The sequence below is a fragment of the Polypterus senegalus genome, chromosome 8, assembly GCF_016835505.1.
Source record: "Polypterus senegalus isolate Bchr_013 chromosome 8, ASM1683550v1, whole genome shotgun sequence".
Classification (NCBI taxonomy): Eukaryota; Metazoa; Chordata; class Cladistia; order Polypteriformes; family Polypteridae; genus Polypterus; species Polypterus senegalus.
The window spans coordinates 94,659,700-94,684,311 of record NC_053161.1 but is presented as its reverse complement, the minus strand read 5'-3'; the positions used below and the strand labels follow the sequence as shown (position 1 = coordinate 94,684,311).

General features: G+C 38.1%; 1 protein-coding gene across 1 annotated transcript in view; it reads right to left on the bottom strand.

Annotated features, from left to right (window-relative positions):
- pax4 (paired box 4) overlaps window positions 1-24,612 on the bottom strand; it is a 51,516-nt gene that overhangs the window by 11,626 nt on the left and 15,278 nt on the right. Inside the window, exons 4-7 of the mRNA XM_039762167.1 lie at window positions 17,573-17,788; window positions 14,824-14,914; window positions 9,975-10,057; window positions 9,745-9,820 (exon numbers count right to left, since the gene is read on the bottom strand). Of these exons, the coding sequence (XP_039618101.1) occupies window positions 9,745-9,820; window positions 9,975-10,057; window positions 14,824-14,914; window positions 17,573-17,788 (466 nt within the window). The remainder of the gene's footprint in view (window positions 1-9,744; window positions 9,821-9,974; window positions 10,058-14,823; window positions 14,915-17,572; window positions 17,789-24,612) is intronic.

Below are 24,612 nucleotides of genomic sequence, written 5' to 3'. Positions count from 1 at the left end.
CCTTGTAGGAGTGCTATACACATTTAAATCGGTAAATAAGGACTGATACACAATCTACTTTGAATATTCCTCCTACCATGAAACGGGCACATTTCTAAGAAATGGTTACGCTGATTGAAAAGATTCACCTAAAGCTCTGCGTGTCAGTCTCTTCATTCATATTGTAACTGACTTATCCAGTTCAGGGTCACAGGGAGCCTCTGCCTTAATCTGCAGTCGATCGAAGGCCTCAGTTAAACACATATTCTCACACACACACACACACACAAATAATTCCATTTTATAACTGCCAATTAGCTGATAGTTGGAGGAAAACCGAAAAATGCTCAAGCAGCAGCTCCAGAAGCAACATTCCTTATTTTATTTTGTATAAAGTAAATGAAATAAACTTTTTCATCCTTCACGTAACTCTGTAAATTGACAACCAACTGGTTAGCACACTGCAGCCCAAGGTGTCAGAAAGCAAAAGAAATAGCCTTTATGTTTCACTCCTCAATGTCATCCATGCTTCTTTTGGCTTGCCAGTAATGTATGTATTTTTCAAGACAGAGAAGAGAGAGGTTCTGAGCATGCACTGATATGACATGACAAACCACCTGAAGATGCCAGATTAGGACCTGAGTGCAGCCATGTGATGGGTGACACCTCAGCACCACACTAGTTCAGATGCAATGGACCAGTGTGAGGCTTTTTATGGTGGCTGGAGTACCAGTTCTGCCACCAACCTCCCAGTTTTTCCCTGCAGGTTTAGGGGCCTACTTGCAGGGCTGGAGACAGATTAATGTTATACCCAGGATGGAGACATTGCAGGTTAAAGGCCTTTGCTTAAGGGCCCAATGGAGTAGAGTCACTTCTAGCATTTATGGGATTTGAACTGGCAACTTTCCGATTGCCAGTGCAGATCCCTAGCCTCAGAGCCACCGCTCCTCCCAATATTTTTCAATGAATTCAAAATATATTAACGTTAAATATCCGTGAAAATCTGACTAGATGTTATGCAGTTTAAGGTAACTTCAGTCATGTATTTGTAAATTAACAGGATATCACTCCTCACGTCAGGAGTGTTCCATGGGCTACAGAAATATGTGGGGGGAAACTCTTTTTGGTTTTGCACAGTCACTAACCACATACCCATTTCAATCCCTGGAATGGAGGTGAAGCTACTAGAAGATGTCTGACATAATTTCCAAATCCATGTTCCAGACCTGTATGCATGTAAGCAATGAGATTACTGGAATTCAGAAATCATTTGTTGAACCAGCTTCCAAGGAGCATGGAGCTCCCAGCTAGGAAAGTTAAACCCCCAGTAAACACAGTATATAATTCTAACTTTGTTATTATTTTTACCCTTGCTAGTCCATGAACTACGTGGGTATTAAATGGGAATTCCCTTTTGGACCCCAAGTTTTTAACCTGCTTATGTTGTTTTCATTTATACACCTGATATCTGGTCAGCACTTAAGCTATAATTAACCAATGCTCCTTAAACAAATTGAAGCCTACTTTCTCAACACATTTTATGTTTGATAATGCATTAATATGTCTAGTATTTCTTTGCGGTCTTCAACTAACATGTTATATTCCAAGCTTTGGAGAAGCTACCGCCCAATCTTGGTTAGAAATCCTGTCACCTTCTACATCTTTTCCTCCCATGAGAGTACCAGAAAACATAAAGAATGTTACACACTTGAAATTTTAGAATAAGATTCTCTCTCCCTCCTCAGAAAGGATGGTAGTCCATACCTGAATCAATTACTATGGACTCCTAGATCCTGAAAGAAAAACCCAGAGAAGGCTATATACCAAGAAAGAGATCTATTTCTGTGTGAACTTCCTCTGAAAGCTATACAATCTTACCAATCATATAGATGGAACCTCAGGATGACATTTTGTCTGTGTTCGTTAACCATGACACATGATAGTCCTTCTTCTACAGTTTTTTTTCACTTCCTTCTCTCTCCCCTTTGATTCATTTGCCATCCTTACGACTGCGTCACTGTTTTGGGAAATCTGGACTTGTCTGCCTTGTGTGTAGGCCTCAAGACCCAAGTCACTACTGCCATTATTTGGAGGAGTACTTAGCAAAGAGAATCAGCCAGAACACCACAAGAACAGAAGTGGACAAAACAGGTCAGCGGTCAAAAAAAAATTGGCATCAACTGCAGGAATCAGACGTGGGCACCATAATAAAAAATGCAAAATGCAATACATACCAATTGGACAACACTCAAAATCAAAAGGGCAAAACAGGAGCAAGAAGAGCCATACTATAAGGAAATGGGCACAAGTACTTCAAATAAATATAAAATGCTAACCTTCAGTCTGTTTCCTTTAGAAGCAAAAGCTCCCTTGTTGGAATAAGTTTGTTTAAATTGTGGCATTTTAAGTAGCCGGAAATATAGAGATATGATGTTAAAAGGCAATATCCCTCCCATAGTGATTACGGCGGTACAAAAAAAAAAGAATCACATAAGAGAATTATACGTAGCTTTCTTTAATGACGATTTTACACAGTATAACAGACGAAAGGAAGCTTATAGCAGACACTACCAAGGTTGGATCTTGATCTATAGAGTCTGCCAAGTTTTCGTCACTACGCTAAAAGGATTTTCGGGACAAATGACAATATCATCCGGCCGTCAGCTTCAAAGGGTTTGGTAGCAGTTCAAGCCTTATATACTGGTTTCTCCACGTGCAGACTCTCTCTCTGGTCTCCAAACTAGGACAGGAAAGGACTCAACCCCACCTCCAAAAATACAAGAATAGTACAATGCCTACTTGCAGTTGTCTCATTCTCCAAACTGCTAGGCTAATGGTTTCTAAATGCAGCCTAGCCCCTGTGTGCCAAACTTAGCATGCACATGTGAATGGATCCTTTAACAGTGTTTTACAGAGACAGTGACATTAATCTAAAATATTATAGCAAAATGTATTATAATACAGTCAGATACCTCTTTATGCAAAAGAGACATCAGAATGAAATATGATGACTAAGGAAGTTCCGTTGTGTGGTAAAGGCAGGTCAAGCAGTGGCTGTATAATAGGTGTATGTTACAAGTGTGGGGAGCAAGGTTGAGGACATTGTTAGACTTAAGGCACATTAAGAATATGTTCATTCTATATATACTGTACAGACTTTAATGTTGGCTTCTGAAGCAAATTGGGTAATCAAGATCCAAGAGCAGGAGGAAAAAAAAAATCAAGAAGCCAAAACTCTATTAACAATAATAATGCAATCTTTGAACATCAACAAACCTTTGAAGCATCTGCTCCTTAGCCTCACAATATATAGGATGAAAGCATTCATGAAAGCAATGGCATGGGGGGCCCCGCCTCTTGAGGATCCACCCATGAAACACACAGAATGACAGAACACCTAAAACACAGTACAATACTAAATCCTAAACAAACTTAACAGGAATTTTAGAGGAACATGAAAAATAAACATTTTAAAACAACAAAAAAATCAATAAAGCTGAAACACACAAAGCCAGGGAATAAACGCTGACTGAAATACAACCCACTTGCTGTCAGTGCTGTGCAACTAAGACTCGGCGTAGATTCATCACAATATCAGTGACATGTGATTGAACTATAAAGATTGAACTTACTATGATATGACTGTATGGGAATTTGTTTGGTGGAGTATTTTGTGGAAAAAAACCTTTCCTATGTGAAGGTCTGAGTGTAAAGGTAAAATCCTTATGAAGTCACGTTTTGTTGGCCACTTCCTTTTCACAGTAAATGCAGTGGTTTAGGCAGTACGTTATGGGTGGTATAAGTACAACAAAATGAGCCCTGAAGTGGATTTCATTTTGCACAAGTGTTAGCCTGCCACTTTGCAATGTAGAATTGGTAATTTATAAATTAAATCCAGTTGAAAAAAATGTTTAATCTGCTCAAGCTACACTTTTCAGAATCTGCTTCCTGATGTAGAAAAAGTGATGTCACCGGAAATGAGAATGTTTTGTCTGTTCATCAAACATCTTGCTTTAGGATTAACAAATGATTAAACAATTGTATTCAAGATCACTAGTTGTCCTAATGCTCTGATTCCTAATCATTTCCCACAGCTGCCTCAGGTTTTTCAGTATTGTTCATTTTTACTTCCAGTTTCTCTGGAGCTTTGCATCCAATAAATCCTACAGCTCATGTGATACATAGGAACAAAATACAACAAGTGCCACTAAACCCTCCCATGACAACTAATGTCTCAGAGGATGTAAACAGAAAACATGGTGAATACTAAGACACTGGGAAAACGTTACTTAAATTTGAAAAACTGAAACATTTTGTATAGGTGTATTGGTCCAGCCAAGACAGAGTAGTGTCATGATCTGTGTTTTCGGGAACTATAACCTCTGATAAAGAATGCATTTCATCCAATACAAAATTGGCTTGGACAAAAAAATTAAGATAAAACTTGACAGGGTTTCAATAATATGGAAGTACTTGAGGACATGTACATTGTAGTTAACAATACATCACCATGTCTAGTTTTGAAAGCCACCTTGAATGTGGAACACATTAAGCTGTGACCCCACAGATTTTCACATGATTACATCATTCACATTTAAATTAAACTCTAAAGCCTATGGTCTGCTCACTGAGATGCATACTTTTACTCTAAGCAGTCATCTTAAAAAGCTGTAGATCATAAAAGAGTTACCTATCATCATTAGAATCACAGAGTTGACTTCAGCAAAGCTGTCAAATCCCAGCATTCCCCTTGCCAACACACCTAAACTAATCTGGTGTCAAAAATACCAATTCAGAAATCTGAGCGTAAAAGCTAATCTCTTTCAATAGTGTGTTTGGACATTAGACATTTTTTCAACTCTATTTGAGCATTATCTCATCACAGGAGAAATATGGATGCTTAAAAAAGTGATGAATGATATCTTCATACATGGCAGAAGCTAAGAAGAATATGTAAACCTTTGTGTGATGTTACATTAATGAAGTAAGTCAACCACAGACAGAGAGCCTCACACCTGAGGTGACTTAGTTTGAACAGAACCTCACCAAATGTGACTGACATTACCATCATAAAGATGTGGAGGCATGCAAAGATGAAGAACTTGAAAAGCTGCTAGACATGGTAAACTATTTGTGAGGTGTGTCTAACCTGTTTGTCAATGTCAATGTCAAATTTATTTATATAGGAATTCTGTGGCCAAAGTGCTTGACAATAATAGAATAAAAGAAAAACATACAACTAACATGAATAACATAAATAGAAATAAAATAAATCAACATAAATAAAATAAATAATAAATAGAAGTAATGTTATATAATCACAATGAGGAAACCATCAGTATTACTGAAGGTCACGGAATGCAAGTGAATAGAAATGAGTCTTTAATCTTGTTTTGAACAGTTCAATTGTAGACGTCTCCTTTATATGATGAGGTAAAGAGTTCCACAGGCGAGGGGCAGCAGCTGCAAAGGCCCGGACCCCCTTAGTTTTACACTTGGTACGAGGGACAACAAGAGACAACTGACCAGAAGATCTAAGCGCTCTAGATGGCTGGTGTAAAACACACAATTCAGATAAATAGGCAGGAGCAAGCCCATGTAAAGATTTAAAAACTAGCAACAAGATTTTAAAATCAATTCGAAAACTGACTGGCAGCCAGTGTAAAGAAGCTAATTTTGGAGAAACAGAATCAGACTTTCTTGCCCCAACCAGGAAGCAAGCGGCAGCATTCTGGACCAACTGTAATCTGCGTATCAGGGATTTGCTAATCCCAGAATACAGCTAGTTGAGGTAATCAAGGCGAGAAAAGATAAAAGCATGAGTACCTTTCTCAAGATTCCTAGAAAATAAAAAAGTCTTGATCTCACCTAATAGACGAAGCTGAGAAAAACAACTCTTGACTACAGAATTAACCTGTTTCTCAAAAGAGAGGTTACTGTCAAAGATAACACCAAGATTGTGGACTTGAGGTTTGCAAAAGACAGAGAAAGAGACGAGAAGTCCAAGACCAATTTGGGCTTTAACTGATGGACCCACTATAAGCACCTCTGTTTTAATTATTGATTCAGATCAAGAAAATTATTAGCTATCCAGGATCTTAGTTCAGAAAGACAGTTGTGCAGTTGATTTGTTGCAGAGTTGCAGACGGGAATATAAACCTGTGTATCATCAGCATAGCAGTGAAAAGAAATGTAAAGATGGACCCAAAACATCAAAGGCTTCCACTACAAGGTGTGGTGGTATAATATCAAGAGGACAGAGAGCTGGTTTAAGGGTGTCAATAGTTCTTTTTAACTGTGAAAGTGAGACAAGATCAAAGGATTCCAAGACAATACCATGATTAACAGTAAGAAGTTCATAGCCAGTTGGAACAATATAACTTGTTCCATGCAGCAACTATTAAAAGATTGAAAGGAGTACATCAGTGATGACCAGCAGAATGAGACATTCATGAAGAATCTTACCTAATTATGATTTGTGTGCTGTCAAAATGGCAAGAAGGTATGAAGCTTCAAAAGACCCATAAACCAGGACATGCCTTCCCTAGCCTGCTTAATACTGGCCTCATTCTAGGCAGCCTGACCCCAAACTCCAAAGACAGGCTTCAGGCTATCTAGACCAAAAAAGGGGTGCTAGTTTCAAATATTTAAAAAATTCACTTTAAATAATCCCAAAATATGAAAAATTACACATATACACCCTGGGTGGCATGGTGGCACAGTGGTAGTGCTGCTGCCTCGCAGTAAGGAGACCTGGATTCACTTTCCAGGTCCTCCCTGCGTGGAGTTCACATGTTCTCCCCGTGTGTGCGTGGGTTTCCTCCGGGTGCTCCGGTTTCCTCCCACAGTTTCCTCCCTAAATTGTCCCTAGTGTGTGCTTGGTGTGTGTGTGTGTGTGTGTCTGTGTCCAGCGGTGGGCTGGTGCCCTGCCCAGAGATTTGCTCCTGCCTTGCGCCCTGTGTTGGATGGGATTGGCTCCAGCAGACCCCCGTGATCCTGTGTTAGGATATAGTGGGTTGGAGAATGACTGACTGACTGACATATACACCCCACGAGGGAAATGAACCATAGAAAATTTCTGATTTGAGAGATGGTGATCAATAAAGGATCCATTTATTTCAATTAAAAAAAGAATAAAAAATGGCACTAAAGTAAAAATGCAAAAGCGAAATGTATTTGCCTAACAAAGCAACCCACTGTAAGAAATGTTAATCTGCATTCAAGTAAGTAAAATGCAAGAACAGAAGCAAAAAATCCAAGAAGCCTGGAAATCATTACTAACAATAATAATGCATTCTTTGAATATCAAGGAACCAATCAAGGACCTGGGGCCTCATGCATAACGCCGTGCGTAGAATTTGCACTATAACATGATGTAAGCACAAAAGCCGAAATGTGGTTATGCACAGAAAAATCCAGATGCAGGAATCTGTGCGTACTTCAACTTCCACGTTCTTCCGCTACATAAATCCCGGTCAGCGTGAAAAGTAACGCACGTGCACACGCCTGTTGTCCCGCCCCAATTCCTCCCAGAATTACGTCTCTTTGAATATGCAAATCAATATAAATAGCCCTTAAGCTCAGCATTCTATGAAAAGACAATGGGAAAAGCACAGGGTAAAATATAATAATTTCAGCGAATACCAAGTGGAGGCAAAGGAAAAACATACCATTTGTTGATGAACAGTGGAATAAACAACAAAGGGAAGTTGATCGAGTGACATAGTGTGTCAGAGAAACTCGAAAGCTCAAGTTCACAAAGTCACACAGTGCCCGAAATAAAAAAGAAGTCACATATCAAAGTCGCCATGAAAAGGCGAGTTGTAGCTGTCCGTCTGAGTGTCATATGAAAGCTTATTAGGGTACAGATAAAAAAAAAAATTAGGCACATCGTGGGAAAAAAGCACGAAATGTCAACTTTAATCTCGAAGTTTCCACTTTAATCACGTAGTTTATTTTGTCATTAAAGTAGAACATCATAAACTTTATCTTAAAATCATTTAATTTACTAGTTAATTTACTAGTTTCTCAAATCCCATCGTAACTAAAGTAGCAAGTTAAATGCTTTGTTTTGTCTTTGATCTCCTATGTGCTCTATGTGTGTGAATCACTACGTGCTTCCGCTCTTTCTCTTTGTCCGACAGGACACAGAATCCATTACATTTGTGATATTACAGCTCTCTGAATAATTAAAATACTGAGATGTATACGTGATATCATTTTCATGATGATTGGAATGAAAGCATGTTATTAAACATGGGAACACGATGGCGCAGTGATTTTTCATGTCTCACAAAAGATGCTGCTGCGCCATGTATGACCTTCGATGAAATAATTTATTTTAGCGGTATTGTCTCTTTCAAACGTACTAACCTCAGATTCCTGTCCTTACTTTTCTTTCCCCAAATGTCCAATCTCCGCACAATCAGCTCTGTAATAGACGTTAAGCCATCTGTAGGCTTACAACGACGATTTTTCAAAACTTTTAAGGAACATTGAAATATCTTCGTAGTACGTGTTTAGTTATTCTATCCGTCTATCCATCTATCCTTCCAGTGTCGCGCCAGCCTCAGCAAATAAACAGCGCGAGGCAGGAACAATTCGTGAACTTGCTAGCGCTGCGGCACCATGTCCTCACATGTTTAATTATTAACAATACAGATTATTTAAATGAAGTTAAAGTTTTATCTGTATAATATAATCAACATATTTTGCTGCATTTCATCTTAAAAATGAACAGTGGCACTGCTTTAACGCTGGGTGCCGCCAGTCTGCAAAACCGAGCGCAGAACTTGCGTACGACAGGGTATGAGGTACCGTGGAAAAGTGCGTGGCTTTACGCCAAGTGTAGGTTTTATACATCGCGATTTGAATGTGGAAACCTTCTTACGCAACATTTCTGTGTGTACGCACCGTTTATACATGAGGCCCCTGATCCTCAGCCTCACAATATATAAAATAATTGCGAGCCTTCAACCGAGACATTGGGGGCCCTGCCTCTTGAGGATCTACTCACAAAACCCATGGAATGTTGGATCAGAAAAATAAACTGTACAATACTAAATAATAAACAAATGTAACAGGAATTGCACTGAGACTTTAAAAGTAATAACAAAAATAATAAAAACAAAAAATACACATGAGCAAGGAATTAACCAAGACTGAAACATAACACTGTGGTGGGCTGGCACCCTGCCTAGGGTTTGTTTTCCGCCTTGTACCCTGTGTTGGCTGGGATTGGCTCCAGCAGATCCCCATGACTCTGTAATTAGGATATATCGGGTTGGATAATGGATGGATGGATGAAACATAACACACCAACTTTCAGCGCAATGTAATTATGACTCCATGTAGATTCATCACAATCTCAGTTACATGCTGTTCTGCTGCAACAAACCTTTGGGCATCATAAACCTTTATAGTAACTTAAACAACTGTGAGAAGAACAATAAAGTAAGGTAACTTATTTGGTGGCGAGTGTTTTCACCCATATTTTTCCAAGGAAGCTATGCTGACTGAAAGGTATATGCTGAAAGGTTTAAGAAATTATATCAACAAGGAGGAATATGGCCTAATTGGGCTTACTGAATATTAATACAATTGTACGAGGACGTCAGTGTGTCTGTACCATAACATTATGCGGAGTTTTAATAGAAAAAGAACAAATACATTAACATCAGTCTTAATAATTTAAAGTCAGTCATTTTCAATATACACTAAAATAAAGGCATTAAACACACAATAAGTAAATGTGGCAGTACATACCTTTGCTTTTGTAATAGGTTTCTATCTTTAGCCTTTCCTCACGTCTCCATTTTGCTCTTCTGTTTGAAAACCAGACCTTAGAAATGTGACAAATCAAACAATGATTTGAGCTGATACTGCCTTCTCTTTAAATCCTTAAGAAAATGTTTATGAGTTGACTATTTTTGTAAAGAAAGTGTGTGCTGTCAATTCTGACACAAAACCAATGGCACTAAAACTTTTCACTTTACCCGTATTGTGGCCTCCGGTAGACTGATCTTTGTAGCCAGGTGCTCTCGAGTCACAATGTCGGGATAGTGAGCTTTTTGGAATTCTGTAAGTGCCATAAAGAAAAAGAAAAACTTCAAAATGTTTCTGAAGAAGAAATACTGTATTCAGTTTCAAGAGGATATAAAAGCAAAATAAAACATAAAATGTGTATATTCATAAACTGCATAGAGGACAAAATAAAGTTATAGGGGAAAAAGTTCCTTTGTAACTTTTCCAAAGGAAATTAAGTGACTTGATGGACTATAGTAAGTCAGTGGAGTATTGAATCGGCAGCCATCTGCTACAATGTCCAATGCCATAGCCATCTGTAAACAATACCTGTTAGACTGAACTTATACTAAATGGGCCAATATACAGCATACACCCCATTTTAATATTGCAACTTATATGAAATGTTAAATAAAGAACAAAACTGATATACTTTATCTCTGTTTACACCAGTACTGGGAATTCCTTTGTGATGTGATTACATGCATGTAAATCTAAAATATAACATATCACCTGCAGCTTCCTATGCTTTACTGTAGTTCACCCCACTGCTTTCCCACCACTAATTTGCTACTACCTGACAGCTCTTCATGTCTTTGACATGAGCATGGCCCTAGCAGGTGATGGTTTAGCTGGATGGGGCCTTTTTTTCTCATTTTACATGGTTTCTATTTTTCAGTTTATATTGGGTATAGTGTTGGGGATGGCACACTAGTTAGGGATGGTGCCTCACAGCTTCAGAAACTCTGGGCTAAGTGTGTGTGCATGGCAGTGTCTTGTGGTAGACTGCTGATTCATCCAAGGTTGTTTTCTGCATTGCTCCATGTGGTGCCAACACAGGCTCCAGCCACCTTGAACACCGCAGCTGAGGTTTATAAATGGATGGACGGATAGGTAGATAAGAATCTTTGTCTTTGATGTCACTTGACAGAATATTCACACTTACAAGAAGTCAAAAAGCAAGATGCAGGTACCTTGTTCTAAAGTTTCAGCTTGTTCTTGACTGAACACTGTCCTGTTTCGACTCTGGTTGCTTGTAATCTTTGGTGGACCACAGTTCTTTTTAACATCTGGCTGAAACAGAGTCAACAAGGCTGTCACTCACTCATATACTTGCTGTTCAGTGTAGAGAACACGACAAACCAACAGATTAAGGTTAAGCAGACAGGGTGATAAAGGCAAAATTGTGAATCAGAGAATGGGAAACACGCCTTGTGTGGACATTGGTCTTTTTAGTTAGTGAATCGATATGCTGATGTTTCCACAAAGGACAAACAGGAGCATAGGTTATGAGCAATGTAAAAATTGTAATCTGTTATGGACCTCCTGATGGTATGTATGGTAATCTAATTTCCTTTTGTAAACATCACTATTTTGAACACAGATGTATGGGTGCTAACATATTCTTTGTAGTCACAACTCTACTGCTAGTTGCATGAATTATTTATTAAATTAAGAAAGCAAATCAATTAAATGTTTGGGTTTTGTAGTTATGGTTTTCTCGGACTGTTAACTGCATTTAATCAGTCATTTCATTTGACTTCATACAAGTTAAATATATCCTGCCCTGCCCTTGTCCTTTATGGCTCCATAACTGGCTGCTGTTTTATTTGTAGACTTAACCAAGTCAAATTTTTTAAATGTAAAGGGCATGTATTCTTAAAATTGCAATCTAAGGAGGGAGTTGGAAGGGAGTTAAATAGCCTGTTACTCATTAATATAGTACTTTGCACCATCAGACAATGTCATTAGTTACGCTAAATAGGGATGGTGTAGAGTTTAGTACAACTTCAGGTGTCTACGTTTGGGTTTAAATCCGGTGCCTGGTCGCCGTTTGTGAGTTTACACATTTCTCCCGACATCTGTGCAAATGTTTCTAGTACTTCAGATTTCCTCTAACCTCCACAAACAGACATGCTAGGTTAACTGCCAATTCAAAACTGGCTGAGTATTATAAGTTCTGAAATGGATTGGCAGCCACCCAGCATAGTTTCAAGCCATGATTCTGAATTGAATTAAGAGGGTTTGAGAAAACGTGGTTGTATTATCTCTCTATTATTAAAAAAATTTTTGGGATGAGACAAGACTTTTTTTCCTGTGATGAGACGTGATCTTTTGAAGAGAGAAAGAGAGACACTTTCACATCCCGCGAGACGGTCAAGTTATGTCATACTTACAACCTTTGGAAGCAAGTCCCATGAGACGGTGACTTTTGCAAGTCACACCCTACTTACAACCATTTTCAAACAAGACTACGCTCATCTAACCTCTCAGTTTTTGGAATGTTTTTGGCAGACACACTTCCTGTGCTCTCAGCTCATAAGCGAGACTAGACTTTGTGCCAAGAGATTTAACCATGCCTGGGGCTGGAAAAAGACAATGTAGAACGTCGTAAAGAATTCAAAAACATTGGCGTGATACACATGCACAAAAGGTTAAAGATAGAGATAATGGAAGAAGTAAAATTTAAAAGTCTCAAAAAAATTATAGTAAAGATCACATTAGCGCAAATAAATGGAAAATATTACTCAGTGAAATATTGGAACAGCGAAAAGAGATCGAATAGTATTTGAGGATGTCTGGGGGAGAAGATAGACAAGGCAGTGAGACAAAAGGACAGTTGCTGTACAGGCTTTTAAATGTTTGAAGCGCTGCACAAGACGCAGATCACGCGGCACGGCAGCAGCAGCAAGCCAGCAGTTGATGGAGCAAAGAGGAGATAAAAAAAACCTGTATTTGTTTCCCAGTGTATCACTTTTAAAAGAGGGGTTTCAGAGGAGTGACCGTGTCTCCTTGGGGTGCATTCAGCCCCCCTCTTCACAACAGCGCATAGCACAGGCAGTGGGGCGAAGGGGTTGGCGAGCGAAGCGAAGCCCCCTAGTTTTCCTAAGTGATTGTTTAAATAACTGGGAAGAAAAATCACATGATTGTTTTCTTTCAACTCTAGAAGAGACAAACAAATAAAAAAATAAGGACTAGGAGGTGGATGTGATCAGGAAATATGTAAAGTCTGAACTGGGAAATCAAACTATCAATTGAAAAAATTGAAAAACATCAAAGTGTAAAAACTAAAACAGCGATCAAAAAGCTGTACATTCTAATAAAATAAAGGTGTGTTTAAAGTATCATAATCTCTGATAATTTAAAGATGCATGCACCAGTCTAGCCCTGTGGTGGGCTGGCGCCCTGCCCAGGGTTTGTTTCCTGCCTTGTGCCCTGTGTTGACCCCTGTGACCCTGTAGTTAGGATATAGCTGGTTGGATAATGGATGAATGGATGGATGCACCAGTCTATTTATATAGTTGCATTTATGATGTCACCCAGGGGAATTCTGGGAACAAAATATTCTTCAGGGTTAAATAAAGCCTGAACACACAAACTGTTTAATTTCTTAAACAATAATTCACAAAAAATAAGAAAAACTCCTCATATTAATATGATCATCACCTCTTTCCAGTGGTTGTATTTATGTGTCTTTTCTCCATCTCATTTGTGTGGAGTTTCCACTAACTCTGGATTGATCAAATTGGACCTGGGGGGCACAGTGGCTGCAGGTTTTTGTCCCAGCCAAGTTGCTTAATTAGAAAACAATCCTTGCCAATAAAAACAGATCTTATTTAATTTCATGACTTGTTAGTGTTTTAACTCGGCTGTGTGAGGTCATTCTTGTATCACAGGTTTGTTTCCTCTCTAAGGATATCATCCAAATGATTAGAAGCCTAAAACAGATGAGTAATTTTAGTTCTTAGTATTTTTTTCTACAGTTTCCTTCTAAGTATTTTATTAAGCCAAATAGTGCACACACAGGTGTAAACAGAAACAAGCTAGATGAACTGCTGATTCCTTTTTCATTTGCATCTTATTGCTAATAAGGAGCAATTAAAATGGGGAATGATGCCATTTAAGACTAAATAAATAAGCAATTAAGCATGGGGAATCTTAACAAGCGAGACAACTAAAATGAAGCAGGAAAATGTTGCTTCATCAGCAATAATTGACTTCTCTTTAAGATATTTAGTTGGTACAACAACCTGCAGCTATTGCTGCCCTCCAGGATGATGTTGCTCACTACTAATTTAAAGGGTCTGAGCATCAAATAGTAAATCAACTAAATTAAGTTAATTACAGAAAAAAACTAGTCACTAATTAAGAAATGGTTACAATAAAAACCTGTACCTACTGTGGCCCTCCAGGATAGGAGTTGGGCAGTCCTGACTAAGATCAATGTTATCAAACAGGCCTGGTAGCTCTCATGCGTTGCATTAGTTATACTCAGACTGCACACATTTGTTGGAGTTTTCTACTAGCATCCCATTTTATTTAAAAATAAAAGGGTGTGTAGTTACATTAATATTCAGAGTTATATTGTCTCACTGTGAGCCTGTCGCTGTGTCTGAATGCCTCATGTTCAATTGGTGCCTTGCCACCATACTATTCTAAAATTAAATTAAATCAAATTTAATTTATCACACTCAGTTAATACACACAGTGCAAAATGTAATGAAATGCTTAGTTTACAGAAGCCCAAGGAAAATTTGAATATTCTAATAAACAAAAAAGCCTCAGACACACATAGGACCTTCAGTCTTGAATAACAGGCCTGTAGGTGGCAATAAGATGAGGTCAGACCTGCCCAGTGTTGCCACAGTTTTACATTTAAAGGTAGACTTCTAATCATCTGAACTGACTAAGCAAGTATATGCAGATTTCAAATCTGAATGAGTAAGAAAGAGTACTAATCATGCACGGGAAATGAATAAATATAGGTTGTACATAAAACAAATTTCCATTAGATTTATTTTTAAATTTTAATTTTCTGACCATAACTCCAGAAGGGTGCATGAGAAGTTCCTAGGATTCCAATTCCCTGTTCCAGTTCAATGTTCCTTAGAACTCGATTAACAGATGAAACCTAGACGTGTTTCAAAAGAAAATTAATAAGATGAGATATCCTCTGACTATTTATAGACCAGTTTGCAAAGCTTTATTAAAACCTATTCACTGCTTACAACATTTATTACTATTATTTCTAAAGTTTTTCTTCACTAGCATTTAGAAGGAGTCAGCATTCAGAGAAAAAAAAACATTCAAACTCAAATGAATCACTTTGTGTACATTTTACAATCAAGTTTTTGCTTGCATGTTTTCCACAGACTAGTGACAGCACTACAATACCAGCAGTCAAAGAAAACAACATCATATGTTAAATACAAACAGACAATATATACAAGAAACACACATGCATTTGTCAGTAACCTTATGAGTTGAGGAGAAAAAACATCTTTCAGGAGTATGTGTTGATAATACAGAATGTTGGAGCAAGAAAAGTGATTATATATTTATAAGCATACATACTGTATTTTTTAAGAACATTACTATATTCCAGTGGTTTTTACGGTAGCATGGAACCATATTGGCAGACGCAAATGCAATGAGCTAATTTTTTATTAGATTTTTCCCTCACACTGTCACCTTCTCCCAATGACTAGTCTCCCTACACCATCCTTACTACATCAACAACTCCCACCACTTCAACTGAAATGGCCAGTGACAAGTCTAAATCTGATCATCAGTGTGGACTGTCTATAACTGAAGGCCAAGTAAGGAGACAACTGAGGAAGCTACACCCAGAAAAAGATACAGGAGCAGCTGGAGTCGGTCCTCAAGTTCTTGACCAACTTTGTGGTGTTTTCTGTCAACTGTTCAGTCTGTCCCTTAGGTTTCAGAAAGTGCCACCACTGTAGAAAACACCCTGTATTATTCCTCTTCCAAAGAAGAAAGATGTCTCTTCACCTAATGACTACAGACCAGTGGCACTTACGTCTCCCATCATGAAGACCTTTGAGAGGCTGGTCCTGTACTATACAAGTCCTTTCGAGGTAGACCTCCTGTACTCACTGCAGTTTGATGATCGGACAAAAATTGCAGTGGAGGATGCAATTGTCTATCTGCTCCACAAGGCTTATACCCACTTGGACAAAGCTGGCAGCACTGTGAGGATGATGCTTTTTAAATTCTCGAGTGCCTTCAGTAACCATCTAGCTATCGTTGTTAAGGGTTGTGTTTCTGATACAGATGTGAGCAACACTGGAGCACCACAAAGAACAGTCCTATCTCCTTTTCTCTTCACTCTGTACACCTCAGATTATAAATATAACACCAAGACATGTCATTTGCAGAAATATCAAGATGAATCTGCAATTATGGGATGTATTAATAAAAGGAATGAGTTAGAGTGCAGAAGTCAGGTGGAGAACTTTGTTTCTTGGTGAAGAATAAATTGTTTCCAAATTCAGCAAAACCAAGTAACTGGTTATTGACTTTCACCACAATAAAACAGCCCATATGTCCAGTCACTATTCAAGGAGTGGATGTAGAGGTGGTCCACTCCTACAAGTGCTTGGGGGTCCATATTAATGAATGGTTGGGCTGGTCTCATAACACAGAGGACCTAGATAAGAAAGGGTAGGGCAGGCTCTTTTTCCTTAGGTCACTGCATTCTTTTAAATGTGGGAAGACATCCTTCACATCTTCTATGACACTGTGATGGCCAGTAAAATTTTCTATGCTGTGGTGTTTTGAGCTGGTAACTTCACTTTAAGAGATTCCCACCAAATCAAAAAAATAATTAAAAGGACAAGCTCAATTATGGGAGTCACTTTGGACCCCCTGGAGGTCATAGAAAAAGAGAAAATTAAAACAAAAATGAGTGCCATTATAAACAATGCTGCACATGCTCTCTGTGACACACTAACAATGAGGACTTTCAGCCAATTGTAAACCTGAAAATGTCTGCATGATGTTCTGTTGTGGTCCACTCCACTTCATCATTCAGGGCTAAAGCTTATCTTGGCAGGGCTTGGAGGAATCCACCTGAGAAGGGGCACCAGTCCATCATAGTTTACACACTCACCCACACTCACCAACGGCAGACCAACAGATTTGCTGATTCACAGAACATTGAGATGTCTGGGTTATGAGAGGATAACTACAATGTCAGGAGGAAAAAACACATACAGACACATTGGAAATGTGCAACGTCCCCAGAGTGACAAACCCAACATCTTGTATCTGAGGCAGTAGCACCAATCTCTGTTCTGCTGCGGCTCCTCATTTCTTTTTCAGAGTCTTGAAATTCACTTTTGCCTCTTTAGTTTACCAGTGATTGGTTCTTTTAATTTAAATGAACATGTTGTTTGAAGATTAATAGAATTTTCAGTTTATAAGGGTTAAATAAATCAATTATTTGAGGTATAAAAATGGGTGAAAAACGTATGGTCAAAGGCAGTAGTCAACTGACAAATACACAGCACAGACTCCTCCTCATCAGGTTGTCCTCCCACCCCTTTACTTTTTTACACATTACTTAATTCAGTTATATGCACTATAAATATTTTTAACATTCCTTGAAGTCATTATACACATTTAAGAAAACATAACATGTTCATTATATACATTAAAAAAGAAAATGGTTGACATTTCTTCCATATCCTTGACATCTTGTAACATTGCCTGCACAGTGTTGGGAGGAATTAAGACCAAATGACCTTTTATATTAAGGAGCACTTACACTTGGAATTTTATCATGAGCACAGACTCTATCTGCCAGGAGCTTGCCCTGAATTTCCCAAGCAAATATAGATGGCTTCTCCCGTTTGTACTGGGCAATTCTGGCACTCACTTCTGGTGTGATGAGACGTGGTTTGCTCCCCCCGATAGCTTTTGGGCATATAAGACCAGTTTGTTGATACCTGCATAGAATTTTACTGACACAGCCATTTGATACCTGCAAGAATAACAAAATTAAAAGTTTTGGTTTAATAAAATTGCAAGGCATGTTGAGTTCAGGTGGTTAAGTACATTTGTGTCTTTCAGAGCCAAATACAGGACAATACAGTGTCAGCACATTCAACACTTTTCTCAAATCTCCTTGGCTTTGATGTCAACTCACAACTGCGAATAACAGCAACTGCTGACTAAAGACAATACCAACATTTTCAGTTTGTGATCATTTTCAACAATGTCTGCCAAAACCAAAACACAATCAGCCAGGGTACAGTAAGCCTTATTATCCCCATTAAGGACCAAATGGTCTTTTTGGAGTTAACAAGATCACAGATGATACATGACTCTTAAGGATAGGCATATTCAGTTTTTTTTTACAGTCATTTGTGGTTTATAATAATTTGTTCTCACTTTGTTTTTGGTTATCTGGTTTCAGTTTATTGATTGTATCTGAATGCTGTTTATTGAGATACCCAAACATATGATGGATTTTCAAACTCACATTACTTAATATATAGTATCCTTACATAGTCAAAACCATCCCAGCACAAATGACAAACCTTTCTACCATTTCCATATTTCTACAATCAGAACACACGCAATGGCAACCAAGCAAATGTATTTATCATGAAGTGTACTCAAATAAATATCAAATCATCCTGATCTTGAACAGCAATTTTATCAAATGTTAGGGATTCTCTGGATTGTTTACCAGCAGCAGTTGAAATCTCTTAACTTGTTTTGAATTCCATAGGATTTTGGCCATGTCTTTCATGGTGATTCTAGAAATGGTTCTCTCTAGATTGTTTACTGTATGAATAATTATAGTTTAGTTTATTTAGCCCCGTTATTCTGTTTAAATGCAAATGTGTACTTTTCTGCACTGCAAGAGTGCACAGTGGTATCGTGAACCTGTATGGCTGTTATAAAAACACACTTTTCAGTACAGACATTATCAACGAGGTGTGTGACTCATGACATTGAACATGCTAGTTAGGGTCCATCACTTCATAATTCAGTTTTAAAACCATTTGGATTGTTTAATTACTGTCAATTTACAGAATGGATTAGTGTAATAAATTATACAGGGGGAGTTGGCACTCTGTCTTATTATGTATTGTATGTCTTCCAATAATTCTGCCATTTGTAAATGAAGGCACCCATGTGCTTATTTATTTGGAATTATGTCACCAAACGTCTATAGGGAACAGGTTTTTGAAAGTCTTTTGCATTTTGAGAGTGTTCAGATGGCTTTTCATACTTTCTCACTCATCCAATTGTTATGCATATTACAATTTTACAGTTTTCCTGATGTTTAAATTAGTAATTTTAATGTGCAATTTTCAGCCAATACTAATAAAATAGGAAAGAAGATGCTAAAATCAGCAATGACCATCCAATCCATCACATTTATTTAGTTAGTTAATGTCGCTGTATTTCACCCAGAAATTTCTTTCAAAGCCATGGACTCTTTCAATAATGTGATTTGATGTTTGTTTCAGATTTCCATGACCCTTTCAATGCAGAACTGCTTCCTGGCATCTTTGAGCACATTTCTTTTTTTTTTACACTGGTTTCACCCATCATGCCTCCTTCCAAACATCACCCAATATTCACCACATTCTCTCCCACTGATGTTTCTGACCTCCTCTCCAATCACTGTATTGCATGTCTTAATGAACCTTATCCCCTCACATCTCTTTCAGGTCATCTCCCCCACACTCATTCCTGCAACTACACACATCATAAACACCTCATTCAGCTCAGGCACATGTCCTACCATCTTCAAACATGCTCAGATAACCCTGCTTCTCAAAAAACCAACACTCGATCCAAACTACATGCCCGTATCTTTCCAAAACACTTGAACATGCTGTTTCTACCCAGGTCTTTTCCTTCCTTGTACAGGATGGATTGCTCGATAATAATCACTCTGGCTTCAACAGGAGCCACTCAACTGAGACAGCTGAGGGATGGTTGACCAGCTACAACTTGTTAGAGCTACTAACATGTCATCGCTCCTGATCTCTCTTCTGCCTTTGACACAGTCAAAAGCAATATCCTTCTTGCCATCCTCTCTGACATTTGCATCACTGGAGATGCTCTCAGATGGTTTGAGTCCTAGAGCTTGAGTGAATCCTACAGTGTGTACCAGCAAGGTGAGTTGTCAAAGGCACACCAGACATGCAAGGTGTACCCCAAGGATTGGTGCTATGTCCTTTACCTTTCTGTATATAAACCACCTTGCTGGGCTCCATCATCCAATCCCATGGGTTCTCTTATCAGTGTTAGGCAGATGATACACATACCTGTTGTTCCCTCCGGAGGACAATATGGACTCAGCAAGAATTTTTGCATAACTTACCGATATCTCAGCCCGGATGAAGCACCACCATCTATAGCTCAACCTGGCAAATACTGTACCAAGCTTCTTGTAATCCTGGCCAATCAATCTGTTCAACTCCCCACCTCTGTACAGCTTTGCTCACTGTCGCTAACAGCTACCAAGTCTGTACACAACTTTAGAGCAGTGATTGATGAGCGGCTATATTTTTCTCACCACATTTCTGCTGTCTCTCAATCAGGAAGGTTCACGCTGTACAACATTTGCCAGATCAGATCTTATCTGACAGAGTATGCAGCACTATTTCTGGTCCGGGCTCTGGTCTTATGACGTCTGGACTACTGTAACTCACTTCTAGCAGGAGTAACATCATGTGCTATCAAGCCGCTGCAGATGATCTAAAATGCAGCAGCCTGTCTTATACTTAACCAGAGAAAGCAGGCGCAAGTCACTCCTCTCTTCAGGTTTTTACATTGGCTCCCTGTGGCAGCACATATTAGGTGCAAATCTGTAATGCTTGCCTATAGATTAGTCAGTGGATCATCACCTGTAAATACCTATATGCTTCTTCAACCCACACAGGTCTGCCAGGGAACAGCATCAGGTAATGCCAACTCTGTGTGGTATCAAGCCTCAATCTAGACTCTTTTCCTGTGTAGTTACCAGTAGATGGAACAGACTACCTACCTCCATTCGTATTGTTGACTCCCTCAATGTATTTAAGAAGCGATTGAACACCCTTCTGTTTTGTGAATATTGTTGGTTAATTTGTTGTTTAAATTTAATTGCTTTATTGATTGTTAATCTATAATTGTAAATGTATCAGTTATTACAGCTTTTCACTTGTGGCAATCAACTTTTGTTACCTGCTGTGGCGAGTGCCTGGGGCTGTTACCCAGCCAAGTCGCCCAGGAGGATCGGAGGGCTTGCGCCTGCTCAAGACCATGAGGGGGCGACCGCCCTGGTTGCTTTGGGGACCATGGGTAGAGAGCTTGGAAGCTCAACCCTGTAGGGGCCTGTAGTCACCATCAGGGGGCGCCCCAATGCCTAGAAAGCCCTGGACCTCAGCACTTCCGCCACGCCTGGAAGTGCTGGGGGGAAGAGGATTGGGGACACCCGGAGTGCTTCCGGGTACACAGCCAGTGCTCTTGCCACACAGGGGCGTGTCGGCGGAAGGTTACTGGAAGACACCTGGAGCACATCTGGGTGGCTATAAAAAGGGCCGCCTCCCTTCATTCAAGGCTGGAGTCGGGTGAGGAGAAGGACAAGAGCTTGAAGGAGAGGAGTGGAGATGGTCTGAAGAGTAAGGCAGAGTGTGAGAGGCCTAGACTTTGGGGAAGTCTTGGGGTTTTTTTGTGTGTGCACTTATTGACTGTAAATATTAGTAACTGAAAATAAACGTGTGGTGGTGCACAATACGATATCTACCTGTCTGTGTCCCGGGCCCATTCCACACTGTCCTATTACACTTCCTGAACGAACAGGCCCTAGCCTAATGTTACTCAGTTATGTTTATCTCTGTTGTAGGTTGCGTTGGATAAAAGCATCTCTCAAAAAAATAAATGTAAATAATGTCCTTGACTATGTGGTTCACTATTTAAGTAAAAGAATGATTTGTGATCAACATTAAAATGATTCTTTTAAGGATATTAAAGATCTAGATTGGATCGCCAATTTATCTTTTTCTGTATAACAATAAGGAGGCTCAGTTCTCTTAGCCCTTAGTGTGTTGTCTAAATTTGGGTCAAGCAAAGTCATGATTCACAATAGTACTCAATGGGAATAGTCATGAATACCTTCAACATGTAACGGTGGGACAGTGGATGGACAGTGATGATTCTGCGTCTTGAAGACATAAAAAAGGCAAATTTGGGTCATGTGTAAAAAACTACTGTCATAGTCGATCAGTCCCTCAGATTTTCTCTGCATAGCTACTAAAACTAAATGTCATTTATTCCACTCATGAAAAGACTTTACATACATGAAGTCCAAAATAATCATATAGCATTTCTCAATTACTATTGTTTAACCTTTAACATGGTGTGAAGTAATATGCATTGCAATGAATATGTACTAAAATTGCATATTTACCTTTAAAAAAATAATTAAAAATAAGCATTTGACTGAATAAGAATTTAGTTAAACAGCAAAAAATAAGCATTTGACTTACTAGATTATTAAAAAACTTGATTAAACTCCATCCATCCATCCATTTTCTAACCCGCTGAATCCGAATACAGGGTCACGGGGGTCTGCTGGAGCCAATCCCAGCCAACACAGGGCACAAGGCAGGAACCAATCCTGGGCAGGGTGCCAACCCACCGCAGGACACTTGATTAAACTGAAGAGTTTTATTTTTATTTTACTTACCAGGTATGCAACAGCAAGCTCTTATTATAGTATTCCTCACCCAATTTTAAAGTATATCTACTATATAACATAACAGTCAGGTCTGTGTGTGTGTGCATCCTGTCCCCAGTGCTGGATTAACCATATAAGCAAAGTAAGCACATGCTTGGGGCATCAAGGGTAAAGGGGGCACCACAAAAAAATTTCATGGCCGAATTTATCACAAATTAAAAGAATTAAATTTATAGCCATTTTCAAAAATTTTATGAAAAATGAATAATGCCTCCCTGTACCTCCCTATGCCGTCACTGTTCGTAGATGGCGCCTTACACAGTGCACTGTGCATACTGGTGCCATCTACAATGGGGAATTCCCGTTTCATGGTGATTCCATTAAACGCCATGTTATGTCAAAATATTGTGAAAATAATTCGATTCAAAACAATATGTTTTTATATTTTTAAATAATAGTTAATAGTTGATTAAAAATTATCATCACGTAATTGTTATGTCTCATGAATTATCTGCTATTTAACTTCAAATAAATTTCTAGAACATAGAAAGTGTTATTTTTTGTTTTAAGCAAAAACAAAAAATCATCTCTGTTTGAGGAAAAATATTCTGGTAAGTCTATTTCTATTCTTGGATATTTTTAAATTCATTTACATTATGTAAAAGTAAAAATCGTACAGCTGATTACTATTGGATAAAATTGTTTATAACTTTTTTACTAATAAAGATTTATTAACAAAATTTTCACAAAATATTCTTCAAATCTTGTACTAAGAATATGTATAAATAGATTTGCTAAATTGACACAAAAGCTATAAATAAATTAAATAATCAAAATGGTAAATTTACGGTACATTTCAAAAAAATCTTTAAAATCAACACCAAACGTTAAAATTTGTAAAATTTATGAAGCCATTTTCTCTTCAAGTAATGATAAAAACGCAATCAGATCTTCATCGAAAAGCATTGCTGCACAAAATACATTTTTAAATCAATTTTGGGGTTAAAGTCAATTTCTACAGGATTTGGCAGGAGATTGGATAATTTGTAGTCCTTAGAATAATGGCAGATAAAATTAATATTTGTAGCCATTTAAGCCACTTTGTAGTCACTTTGAGATGTAAAACATCCTTAAATATGAGATTTATAAAATCTTCAAAAATTCTGAAACAAAATCTGCGTTAATTGATATTTTGGAATTTGGTTTGCTTCATCAAAAACTAGAGATTTTCACGAAAATTTTGGTCCTAGTCTCATTTTGATACAATTTTCACGACCCCTGGGTACTATAACAATGAAAGTCATTCAGTTTACGACATGGAGGCGGCAGTTTTGCAGTTTTGAATGTATATAACTGCTCTAAGCATTACATTGCCATACAAATTTAACTGTCATGAATTTTTACCATTTTTATTATTTAATTTATGTATGGCTTTTGCATTCATTATTTAGCAAATCTTTTACACACATTCTTAATATAAGGTTTAAATAATATTCTGTGAAAAGTTTGTAACTAAATATCAATAATTTTATCCAATAATAATCAGCTGTTCGATTTTCACTTCTACATAATGTAGTTTACGGATAATTCTTTTTTCTGCTTCCTGCCTAGAATTCATACAATCCTTCATACGGCACTTAGAAGCACATGATTCAGCATCAGCAGTAAGCTGGGAATTAAAATGTCTGTATTATTCAGTTTATGAAATGCATAACTGTGTTGAATGCCACATAATAATTCAAATAACATATTCTGGGAGCAGATGTGTTACGTAAGATTGATTATGAAGATCAAAATTATCAGGATAAAAATTCATTATACAAAAATAAATATTATTTTCCTTTTACTATAAGTATGTTTTGTTTATATTTCAAATTTTTGATAAAATACAATTTTATTTTCTACTTTGCTATTGTTTTAATATTTTAAATTACTAGTGTAAGGGAGCACCAAAATGACTTAGTGCATAGGGCATATAAGGGTCTTTAATCCGGCCCTGACTGTCCCGTATAGAACTCTTTGGTGACGCAATGCAAGAGGAAGTGCAAGCATTAGACACACAAGGAGAGGAAATGGTATAGGATTCATGCTGAGAGAGTCATCATCAAAGAAGAGAAATA